General features: G+C 43.9%; 1 protein-coding gene across 6 annotated transcripts in view; it reads left to right on the forward strand.

Moving 5' to 3' along the window:
- The first annotated feature begins 1089 nt into the window (after positions 1-1089).
- CFAP263 (cilia and flagella associated protein 263) overlaps positions 1090-12541 on the forward strand; it is a 38707-nt gene continuing 27255 nt past the window's right edge. For 4 of the 6 annotated variants that reach the window (XM_067718077.1, XM_067718075.1, XM_067718076.1 and 1 more), the window contains exons 1-6: positions 1090-1276; positions 3429-3555; positions 4538-4699; positions 7295-7450; positions 8423-8503; positions 10881-11036. In XM_067718077.1, the coding sequence (XP_067574178.1) occupies positions 1176-1276; positions 3429-3555; positions 4538-4699; positions 7295-7450; positions 8423-8503; positions 10881-11036 (783 nt within the window). In that variant the 5' untranslated portion in view covers positions 1090-1175. Of the gene's footprint in view, positions 1277-3275; positions 3353-3428; positions 3556-4537; positions 4700-7294; positions 7451-8422; positions 8504-10880; positions 11037-12541 lie in introns of those variants that run through there. The other 2 variants (XM_067718078.1, XM_067718079.1) reach the window with 2 other exon arrangements.

Here is a 12541-nt window from a genome sequence, read left to right on the forward strand (position 1 = left end):
AAAATTGTGCGTCCTAAGCAGCAAAATGAAAGTCCTTCTTTGGACTTCAGTGACTATGTGTTGATGCTAACACACATCTCTTGTGGGGTAGTGGGGGTCAGGGAGTGGCTGACCCTCATTCTAAGCATTTTATCACAGCTTGCTTTCTAATCACATCCAGGCCCACCCTCCCTCAAAGAAGTCTGCCCATCCTGCCCTCTGTCCTCTTCCATCCTGTTGGGAGCAGACAGACTGCAACCCTGCTGCCTGGCAGATCCTTGTCTCGAGGCACATGGGTGTAGGAGTCAACAGCATGGACTTGAGTTTAGCTGGAGGGTGACTCCATTCCTGGGTGGCCACTCATCTAAGCTACTATATTCCTCAGTTTCCTGATCTGTAAGAGGAAGACAACGGTACCGATTTCATAAGACTGTTTTGAGAATTAAATGAGTTAATGACTATAAAACGGTGTGAGGCACAACGCTTGCCACCATCATTACTCCAGGTTGCAACAGCTGGTTTAGGGGCTATCTCCTCATTTAACTAGAAGCCCCTTGAGGGTCAGAATGGTCTGCTCCATACATTACCCCAGGATACTCAGGACATAATACATTATCACTACTTAGAAATGTCTCTTGAATTTATACCCATTTAATAATCAGCCAAGTTTTTTCCTTCCAGGAATGCAGGTTATTAGTATCCGAGAGAAACTACAGTGAATATGTATGAGGTGCCAGGTGGCGAACAGAGTAGAGGCCTCACAGTGAGGTGCAAGAAGCAGGACACTCCGACAAATCAAATGAACTTTCTGGGTCTTAGTTTCCCAGTTTGGAAAAAGAGAAGAATAGATACTATTACAAGGTTGCTGCAAGGATTTTCATAAACCATGCTTAACACGGTGCCAAGGGCATAGTAAGTGCTGAGCAAACAGTAGCTGTTATTATCATCATTTTAAGAATTATTGTTGAAAAAGTGAACAGTGAATGCACTTACGTGTCTAGCCAAGGCCGGTAACCTCGCGCTGGTCAGCGCGGCGCTGGGCGGGAGCGCTGGGCGGGGCCTCCGAAGCCCCGCCCCTCCACGCACGCGTCGGGTCGCCGTGGCAACGCACTGCTAGGTCGCAGCGCTCGCTCCACGGCGCTCTCGACCACACTCGGCATTAACAAGGGGCTTTGACGAGGGTGGCTTCGGCAGTGATGACGGACGAGGACTCTCAGACTACTGCCAGCGAGGCGCAAGCCCAGGATGAGAGCGAGCTGCCTGTTACCCAGCTGTGTGGGCTGGTGGAAGAGCTCAGGTACCAGCCTGTCGGCTTCTGGGGGCGGTCCCTCCTCAGCGTGTGGGCCCGGAGCGTGGTCCAGCACCGAATGCTCCTAGCCCGCATTGAACATTGAGGAAACTGAGACCCCCAAAGTGGGGAAGGCGCTTACCTTTGCTCTTTATTCCCGTGTTTCCACTGCCATGGCGCTATCAAGCCACTGATGGAGCCAAAAAAAGAAGGTGGTGCGAAGCCCAGAGGGTAATTGGTGAAGCCAGAGCTTCAGCCTGGTGGGTCTGTCTGGTGCCACACTGTGTGCTTAGCCGCTCCTCTACTGTGCGGCGGCAGCTTGGACCAGGTGACCTCTAAGCCCCTTTCCAATGCTAAGATTCTATGCTAAAATTAATGTGACAGCAGATAGAAAGGAGGCTATTGAGATGTTTTTAGTATGAAACAACTTATATCTGAACCTGAGTATAAGCATGGAGGTGGACAGCAAAGAAGGACTAGCTCAATATTCTGCATTTTTAGCAGTCTGTTTTAGTATCTACTATAGCAAGTAAATTGGACGTCAAGATTCCATGATGTAGTTGAGGTTAATTGTACAACTTACTGGTCTCACACAGAATATCCTGGCCTGGCAGCTGAATAGGTGTTACTTCAATATATTTATAAATAGTTTAGGTCAGAATTGAGGTATTATTGCTAAAATAGATACAATCTTTTGAGTGCTTATTATGTGCCAAGTATTTTGCATATATTACCTTATAGAATGGCCCATAACCCTAGAAAGTTGGTGAGGAAACAGACACAAAAGTTAAGTCACTTTCCTACAGTCACACAACTAGTCAGTGGTAGTGCTAAGATTAAGACTCGGGTGTAACTCCCCAGCCTACATTGGGAACATGACATATGCTGAAAAAGAAAGATGCTTTGATATATTGGGCTTTTCTGTTGATCCTTTCCCACTAATCTTAAAATTCAGCCAAACAGAGTTTTCAGCTCAATAAACAGATATTCAGCTCAATAATGTATGCAAATATCAGAGCTGTTCTCTCTCATATATACATATGTGTGTATTATACACACTCATATTAGAGCATACATGTACGTTACATAAATTAAAAGGGTCATAATCTTGGCATATACAGAATAAGCTAGGTTTATTATCTCTAGTTGTTTAAAAACCATCTATTCAAAGCTTTTCCACCATTTATAATAGACTTCTAGTGGATGCTTCATCCATTGCGTGCTGGAAATGAAAGAGGCAAGAAATATAAACTAAAGGAAAAACCTCTGAAGATTGTGGATGTGTGTAATTTCAAGAATTCAGTAGTAATTCAGAAGGAAACTCACAAACGGGTTAGAAGATACTTGAAGAAGAAACTTGTAGCAATTTAAAATATATAGGCATGTCTCACTTTATTGCATTTTGCTTTACTGCACTTTGCAGATATTGTGTTTTTTACAAAATGAAGGTCTGTGGCATCCCTGCATTGAGCAGGTCTATTGATGCCGCTTTTTCCAACAGCATTTGCTCACTTCGTGTCTCTGTCACATTTTGGTAATTCTTGCAATATTTCAAACTTTTTCATTATTATTATATTTGCTATGGTGATTTGTGATCAGTGATTTTTGATGTTACTATTGCAAAACGATTATGACTCACTGAAGGCTCAGATGATGGTTAGCATTTTTTTAGCAATAAAGTTCTCAAAGTAAGGTATATATATATTTTTAGACATAATGCTATTGCACACTTAGTAGACTACAGTATAATATAAACATAACTTTATATGCACTGGAAAACCAAAAAATTTATATGACTCACTTTATTGCAATATGTGCTTTGTTGAGGTGGTCTGGAACTGAACCTGGAATATCCCTAAAGTATGCCTGTAATCCCAGTGCTCTGAATTTTGTGGCTCATTAGATGTATTTTAAAAATATATAGAATACTTAAATTGCATTTACTGTGTGCCAGACACTGACCCAAAGTCTTTGCATTTCTTATCACAACCCTCGATGATAGGTGCTGTTATTATTCCCATTTTACAGATGAGGAAAGTGAGGCACCAAGAGGTTAAATATCTTGCAAAAGGTCATACAAAGCTAGTAAGTGTTAAATACTAGTTATCTGGGGTTTAAACTCCTATTGGTGGAACTTACTTAGGCACCTTCTGTCTTGCAGCCACGGAAACTCTGCTCTCAAAACTGAGACAGAGATGTTTGAAAAATATTACAATAAATTGGAGCCCAGGGACCAGCGACCTTCACAATTATCAGAAATTAGAATGTCAGGAGCAGAAATTGCACAGGTACACAAGAGAGATCTAAGAATTCTTTTATTCTGTTTGTCCCTTTAGATGCAAGTGGTGTTTGTTGTCCATTTTTGGTGTTCCCTCTTGGCCAAGTGGCATATGACTTTCTCACTGTTCTACTTTTGATTCTTCCTTCCCCTTCAAGGTTTCTCTTTCAAATGAGTATGAAGGGAATCAGGTTCAACTCACAGTGGATTGACCCTCACAGAATATCTTAGTTAATTTGAAATAACTCCCTTCATTCTGGGGACCCAAACGTGTACAAGGCCTGGCCAGCCACATACAGGAGTGAAGATGGGCCTGGTGTGGGCACTGGAGAGTTCCTCCCTCATCTAAAAGGGCCAGCCAGACAACCTGGTATTGCCAGAGCAGCTGATTTTTCAAGAGAAGCTGGAAATCTGGATTATTTTGGTAGAAACCTCTGATTTTCAAATGTGGGTAATTAATTTCTTTTTAATTTAAAACTGTGTATAGGTCTATTTTTTTGAGGGCCAAACAATGTCATCTTCAGGTCCACACATTCCCTGGGCCACCTGCTTTTGCCCTTTGGCTTCAATGCCTAGGAAATCCAAAATTCTTGTCTTTTTGGTTTTTGCTGAACACCGTGGCCCCCGATGCAGTTTCTCTTCTGTGTTCAGTTTGGGCAGCACTGAGCTCCAGGTTTTCTCTGACACTGACTTGAGTGCTAGTCTATAGCAGGTTCATGGTTTTCCCACCCTCAAGACACTTTCCCTTATTTATTTTCAGTTCATTGTCAAGCATAGGCCTTTGAAGTATTTGGCACGGTGCCTTAGGTTGACTTGTGAAATGAACATCACCTCAGGCCTAATATCCAGAATCCTTTCACATTGAATTGGTTCTCTCTGGATGTCATTCAGAGCGATTTCTAGCAGGCCTGAGTGGTCGTTTCGATGCCCACCTTAGGCTGCTTTATTGCCAATTCCTATTTGACAATGGCTTTGTTTTTCTTGTGTTACAGTTACGAGGCAGGCGTAGATCCAAATCCCGCGTAAGTCTGGAACGTGTAACAGGCCTCAGCGTGGACCAAAAATTGAAGCTTGTGCAAAAAGAGCTGGACGACACAAAGAGTGAAATAAGGCACATAAGGGCAAATGCCGAGAGGGACCTGCAGCATCACGAGGTATACCTTCCTATAGGCTGTCCTCCCTGGGCTCCCCGTTTCCGCCTCAGCAAGAAGTACCTATAGTATGTTCATACAACTGTTGGTGCTTTGAGAGAAACACAAGTAGGGTAAGATAAATTGAGGACCTACCTTTAAGGAACTTACCACCTGCTTGAGGAGATATCAAATTTTAAACTCTTTAAGATGAAAAATTTCAAAATACACAAATGTAGAGAAGCTAGCACAGCGAACCCTTATGTATTCAACACCCACACGTAACAGTCATAAATGCATGGCCACTCTTGTTCCCTCCGTATCCCTACCAACTTCCCCCTCGTAATAGGCCACTGGGCTATTATGAAGTGAATCTTAAACATATATTTATCTGTAAATATTTCAATATATGTCTCTAAGATATGGATTCTTTTAAAAAAAAACCATAACCATAATTACCATTAATGCCCTTAAAATTTATAATAATTTCTTAATAATAAAATGGGCTGGAGGTTTAAGTCAGTGAGTTGGGTGAAAAATCCCTTGTCACCCTCCATATGCAGCATCCATGACCATGGTTCATGTCTTGTTGGAGGCCACTGCAATCAGTTTTCCTCCAGAGAAGAAACATCGCTGTTAACTTCATTGCCCATGGGATGAAGTTGTTGGCTTGCATTTGGTAGCCATGTTGTATGAAAAATAGATATTTCTGTTCTATTTCTAACTTTTTCCATTTCTAAATGGAGGCACGCACAGAATCACACTCATTTCCTTGAAAGAGATGGATCAGTGGACTCATGTCTCCATTGATAGAATCATCTGTACTGCATAAACCTATCCTTCTTTCCCTCTCTCCCTCTCTCCCTCCCTCCTGCCCTTTCCCCTCTCTTCTTCTTTCTCTTTCCAAACATGCATCGTTGAATTCTAACATGTTAAAGGAGGTCAGGATGTGGTAGCTTTGTCCTGCCATGCTAGACTGTGTGATTAAACATCACGATGTGGGCTAGAGTGGTCAAAGAAGACTGTGTTGAGGAGGTGGGGCTGGACATAGGACTTGGCATGGCCTTGAAGAATGGTGGCATTTGTTTAAGGAATAGGAAGACAAGGGCACCCTAGGTAAGGTGAATGACATGAACAAGGAAGTGGAGGTAGGAATGAACATGGCAAGTTAGGACCTTGAGGAGGCTGGTGTGATTAGAGAAGAGGGTGCTTTGGGGGCTATGGTAGGAAATCAGGTCGAGTAGGGCTGTGAGACCTTGAAAGCCAAGCAGAGGGGCTTCTCTCTGATGTCTTAGAAATCAGGACCCCAGTGAGGATAACTGAGCAGAAGAGCGATGCATAGGAAGTAGCATTTAATGTGGTTGGATGTTCTGGCCTGTGAAGATGATGGGAAGGGAGGAGGCTGGGGCCAGACGCCAGCCGGAGAAGGAAGATGCTTTTGCTTCTTGGTGCCCAGTGAAAAAGCCTGAACAAAGATGATTTGCTCTGCAGCTACTCATTTCATTCTTTAAAATAATGTATGTGTGTTTGTGTTTTCTTATTTAAAGACAATCTCTGTTGTAGCAAAATTTAAACATACAGGTAAGCTAAAAGAGGAACATTTGAAAACATACACAGTCTTACCACCTAAGACTTGTATTTGGCTCTTGTATTTTTCTCCTAGAATTTATATTATTTTCTATGTGTGTATGAATTTCTTTATAAAAAGGTGTCATATTATTTTATAAACCATACTTTTCACTTAATAATATCATTCCATATCAATACATAGATTCATTTATAGCATCTTTTTTAAAATTACAGAGTGCTTCTTTGCCTCCCCACTAATCCATCTTTCCAGATATGACTGTGGTTAATGTTTTGGCATATAGCCTTCCAGATATTTTATATATATATGATATTATATTAATGTTATAATTTTTAATGGATAAATAATGTTTCAGATATGGAAATACATATTTCTGGAGATACTCAAGGCCCTGTTTTTTTTGTTTTTTGTTTTTTTAAATCTACCCTCATCACCTCTTTTTTTTTTTTTTTTTAATTTATTTATGTTTGGCTGCGTTGGGTCTTCATTGCTCCTCGTGGGCTTTCTCTAGTTGCGGTGAGCGGGAGCTACTCTTCGTTGTGGTGCGCGGGCTTCTCATTGCGGTGGCTTCTCCTGTTGCGGAGCATGGGCTCTAGGTGTGCGGGCTTCAGTAGTTGTGGCACGAGGGCTCAGTAGTTGTGGCTCGCGGGCTCTAGAGCCCAGGCTCAGTAGTTGTGGCACATGGGCTTAGTCGCTCCGCGGCATGTGGGATCTTCCCGAGCCAGGGCTCGAACCCGTGTCCCCTGCATTGTCAGGCAGATTCTTAACCACTGCACCAGCAGGGAAGTCCCAAGGCCCTGTTTTTGTTTGTTCTTCCCCTTTATATCGAGACTATAACTTTTTTGAGGCATGCTTTTAAATAATAATATTCGTATTGTCCAATTTGTATCTTAAGGATATATTTCTAAGACTAAGAAGAAACGTTATGCATTGGGACACAAATAGGTCACCCAATACGTGTAGGTTTCCTTAGACGGCTATATCCTTGAGAAATTTTGTAAACTGTTCTCTCTTTGTGCTGGCTCCCCCAGGCTATCATTGAGGAAGCTGAAATTCGGTGGACCGAAGTTCAGAGAGAAGTGCATGAGTTTGAAAAAGATATTCTAAAGACCATATCCAAGAAGAAAGGGAGTATTTTGGCCACTCAGAAAGTGATGAAGTACATTGAGGACATGAACCGCCGGAGGGTGAGTGGGCAGGAGGTTAGAGCTTAGAAGGGGAAATAGATTCATAGAACGATGACACAGAAGTGGCCCACGTGAGGCAGCCCCACTCCATTTGGTCCACTGTAAACGCTGCCCACATATGCAGATTTTTTGTGTCCCTCACAGCATGTGTGTCTTAAAATGCAAGTTTATCAAGTCTAAAATCAGTCAGGCAGGATGAATATTCATAGTATCTCAGACCGTATGTAAGTCCCCTACATAGGAACCTTCAAGTTGCGAACTGTCAAAGATGTGAACGTGCGTTATAAACCTACAGTACAGTACTATACAGCTGATTGTGTTGGTTGGGTACCTAGGCTAACTTTGTTGGACGTACAAGCAGATTGGACTTCCGACCACGCTCTCGGAATGGAACTCGTTCGTATGTAGGCGACTTACTGTATTTTGCTGTTTGTTTCAAGATCTGATGTTATCTTGAGAAAGGTGTGAGTCTATCTAGTCAGGTGACTACATGGCATGCGACAAGTAAATCTTAATTTCTTTGAGTTCCATTATTGTAAGAATGAGACATAAAATGCTCCTTCTTTTCCAAAGGCTTTGTAGCATATCAAACTTTGGATCCTGGAGATAGGTAGAGTCACTAACTGTAACATGCTATATGTAATAAAAATTATGTAAATTACCAAGAGAATAATAGACCAAAGAATCATAAATCATTTTGTCAGTAAAGGCCCCTATACCTAAAGATATACCCAAGTTATCTTGAATTTAAAATCAATAGAAAATTTGTATGGAGCAGACCCAGTTTCCTCTGCTTTTTGGTCATGAGTAAAATACCATAGCAACACCAGCTTGAGTAGCCATAAAAGACTTAAAAAAAGGTGACTGAATGTTAGGACTCAAGGTTTAGTTTTGCAGCCCCAGACCTGCCAACTTTTCAAGCCAACAGGGAAGAAGAAGAGCAATGGATTAAAATTTGCTTTTATTTTTCAGGATAATATGAAGGATAAATTATGTTTGAAAAATGCCTCTCTCAAAGTCCAGAGGAAAAAGATGCTTTTACAATTGAGGCAGGTATGTGGCTTTGTCTTTCTTTTTTTTAAGGTTACTGTGGTGGGTAGAACAACGTCTTCCCAAAGATGTCCACGTCCTAATTCCTGGAGTCTGTGAGTATGTTACCTTACGTGGCATAAAGATGGTGCAGGTGTGATTAAGTCAAGGATCTTGAGATGGGGTGTTTATTGTAGATTATCTGAGTGGGTCCAATGTAATCACAAGGGTCCTGATGAGAGGGAGGCAGGAGAATGAGAGTCAGAGAAGATTTGGTAATGGAAGCAGAGGTCAGAGTGATGCACTTTTAAGACAGAGGAAGGGATTGTAAACAAAGGATGCAGGCTACCTGCAGAAGCTGGAAAGGGCAAGGAAACAGATTCTCCTCTTGAGCCTCCAGAAGAAATGCAGCCCTGCCAACACCTTGATTTTAGTCCAAAGAACCATTTCAGACTTCTGACCTCATGAGCTATAAGATAATACATTTATGTTGTTTTAAACCCTTGAATTTGTGGTCATTTGTTACAGCAGCAACAGGAAACTAATACAGTTTCTGTGCTGGCAAATCTGTAGATGGAGTTGGCTTGAATTTAAAAGACCCTCATGACATACTTATTGACCCTTTTGGGGAATGTGGCCGGGTGGCACAGTTAGTCGTATGCCTTGGTAAGTCTTTGAACAGCTGACCTTAAAGGCTCCTGATTAAAGGCGGTAAGGCAGACATGGCACAGGGCCTCTAGAAAGTGGTTACATAGCTCCATCCTCTTTTAGCTCAATATTTTTGTTATTAATTCATTATATGGGTGCTGATGGCATGTGCATCAGAGGTGGCCACTGTCAGTGACACAGAGTTGGGCAGGAGAATTAAGATGTCTGGGAGTTACTGCTTGATTGACTTGGGATCCCAAAGGCTCAACAGGCTGGGACAACTTTAACACACGAGGTGACTAAGGACAAACGTAAGGTCCTCCACTTTGATCCTCCCAAATATCTGCACAGGTGCTGGGTGGCTTAGTCATGGAGAAGCTGATAAAGTCCGCTCAGCTGGGGGCAGTGCTGCAGCCTAGGCTGCACTCCACAGTGCCCTCCAGAAAAGAGTGGTCTCACTGCACTCTGTTCTGAGTAGCCCACCTGGAGCACTGTGTCTCAGGAAGAGTGCCACACGTGAAAGAATCTGTAAACTAGAGTCCACGTAGGAGAGGGAATGGAGAGCAAGGGGAGAGAAAGCACGTCAGAGGACCTGCAACTGATGGGGCCAAGGAGGAGGAGCCCACAAGAGCCATGGCTGCTGACTCCGAGTGCTCTGGTCGCTGCGGGGAAGAGAACATACTGCTTGGGAGGGCCCCCAGGGTGGAGCTGGGTTGGGGTGAAAGTGTCAGCCAAGGAGAGTTGAGTTCAGCGTAAGAAAGAACGTGGCCCCAGCTGAGCTGCCTCCTGATACTGAGTTCCTAGTTCTCTGGACTTCATGCAAGCTCAGGCATCCTGAAGCGTGAGAGGGGAAGCAGATGGATGACCTTTAACCTGAAAGCCATTGCTACACAGAGATGACACTGATGTGGTCCTGCCCTCGCAGGCTCGCAGGCTAGCAGGGAGTGGTGATGGTGAGAAAAGGCATGGATGCATAACTGCCATACAGAGGAAACAGTGGCAGGGACCAGGAGCCACAGCCTCAGGAGGCTGCGTGGAGGGAGGGGTTGCCCTCTGGTGTGGAAGATGGGCTGGGAGCATTTGAGCTAGAGGGTGGGTCAGTTGGGGCTTAAGGAAATTGTTCTGTTGTTTCGGGGAAAAGGGAAGAAGATGCCTTCTAGGAGGTAGTACAGCATGAGTAGCACATGGGGATGGGGAACAGACCTGAGTTTGGCTCTTGTGTACCACAAATGTAAGATGGCACAGACCTGGTGGGGCAGGTAAGGTGGGACCAGGGCTGGGGAGGGAACCCGGTGCACTGATACACCCCCCATGCAGAAATGTCATGGGATCAAAGGAAGGACGTTTATGGGCTGCTTGTCCTGGGTTTTCCAGGTTAAAAACAACTTTTAAATGGCCTTTCTTCCTACACAGCCCTGTTTAGGCACCACTTCCTGGGGAAAGCCTCCCTGACCCAGCCTTCCATTCTCTTCTGGGCTGGCTGAGGGGCTTCTGTTTGCCCTCTGCCCCTGTGTGTCCCACTACACCACGCTATGACCTGTCTGTGAACTGTCATTGAGTATGGGAGTATCATATTTACTCAGATCTCTATCCCTGGACCTAACACCATGCCTGGCACCAAGCAGATCCCCAATCCAAGTTTGTTGAATGACTGAATGATGACTGACTTCCAAAAGCTCACTAGGAATTGCAAGGTGCGAGCCATACATTCAGAAGTCACAACCTCACATCGTTTCCTCTCTCTGAGCTGTAGAAGGAAGAGGTGGGAGAGGCCCTCCACGATGTTGACTTTCAGCAGCTGAAGATCGAGAATGCTCAGTTTTTAAAGACAATTGAAGCAAGGAATCAAGAACTGATCCAGCTGAAGCTGGTATCCAGAAACACCCTGCGGATCCTTAACGCGTACAAAGTAAGGTCCGCGCTGGTCCTCTGGGCTTCCTGTGCCTACCTTTCCAGCCACAGAGAGGTACTAGGGCACCACTGTTGTTTCACTGAGAGCCTAGGCGTCCTTCATTCCCCTGTTGCTCTCTGATTTCTCCCGACGAAGCCATGTCTCCTAAAATACTCCGGATGTCCCCACAATCCTGGCTGCGCATTAGAACCATCCAAGGAGCCTTTTGTTTTTTTAAAGGTTAGACAGACTCTCTAGTCCAACACTGACCAATTGAATTAGGGGGTGAGGGCCATGCATCTTTTTTTTTTTCCTTAACTCCCAGATGATTTTTATGCACAGTGAGTTTTGATAACCAGCCACATTTAGGGCCCTGTTTAATTTAGTGTGTGAAAGCACTTCCTTGCTTAAAACCCTGCAAAGGAAATCATCTTAGCTATAAAGCAGAAATCTACTAAATAATTCCTCATCCACACAGAACCGTTTTTGTAGAGAAAGAGGCACTATTGATAATTAAGCAGAAACTGTGGGTATGAGCATGGCCTGTCCTCGGCAGACCAGGCTGCCTGGTGACCCTGCTGGCAGCTGTCTGATGCAATAGCTAACTGTGGGCCCGTGTATCCTGCCCACTGGTCTGGGAGCTAAGGATGGTTTTTACAGAAGAACATTTGCAACTGATTTGATAGAGGACACTCCCTTTGAAACCCAATTAAGCAAAATTGATTTCTCCCTGAGAAATTTCATTCTCCTCAATAGTAGACCTGCATTCCAAAATATTATACTTGATTATTTTATTTTGAATTTTATCAATAAAACATTTGTGGAAATTTGTTTTCTCTCTTGTTAGTGTAGGTAATTACACAACATGCTCAATTTTGCCCCTTGGCCTGCAAAGCCTAAAATATTTACTATCTGGCCTTTTACAGAGCAAGGTTGCTGACCCCTGGCCTAGTGTCTAGGTGGCAAGAGCGGCCACGGGCTTAGGTAGCTCATAGGTAAGCTTCATTTGGCCCACACAGTGTCATTTAAAAATGTGAATTCGAATGTGTTTAGACTAGGTTTATGTTTGTCCAGCATTTTCCTTTTACAAATGAAAAACCGAAGGCCGAAAGAGGCAGAGTAATTGCCGGATTCAAGCAACATGTTTGTGACAGAGCTTGGACTCCTAGTCCAGTGCGTGTCCCACCTCACCCAACTGCCTTCCCCTGGCATAACGTGTGTACACAAGGCTGTGCTCACATTCTGAAATTCATGTGTCCAACTGGAGAGCCTCGAGGTACGTGGTATGTACCTCGAGGTACATTGGACCTTGATCTTATTCTGAGAAATCAGCTGAGTGGCACAGGGCCAGTCTGGTCTTGTGGGGGAAAGCTAGGGCTTTGGAGTGGAGCTGCTGGTTTATAAAATGCAACAGCTAGGTCCAGGGCTTGCGCTGCTTAGGACATCTAAATGCACAGTGCCTGTTGATTGTGACACCCAAGCAGCGGCAACGCAGGCCACGGTGGGCAGAATGGGAGCCATTC

The sequence above is a fragment of the Pseudorca crassidens genome, chromosome 20, assembly GCF_039906515.1.
Source record: "Pseudorca crassidens isolate mPseCra1 chromosome 20, mPseCra1.hap1, whole genome shotgun sequence".
Classification (NCBI taxonomy): Eukaryota; Metazoa; Chordata; class Mammalia; order Artiodactyla; family Delphinidae; genus Pseudorca; species Pseudorca crassidens.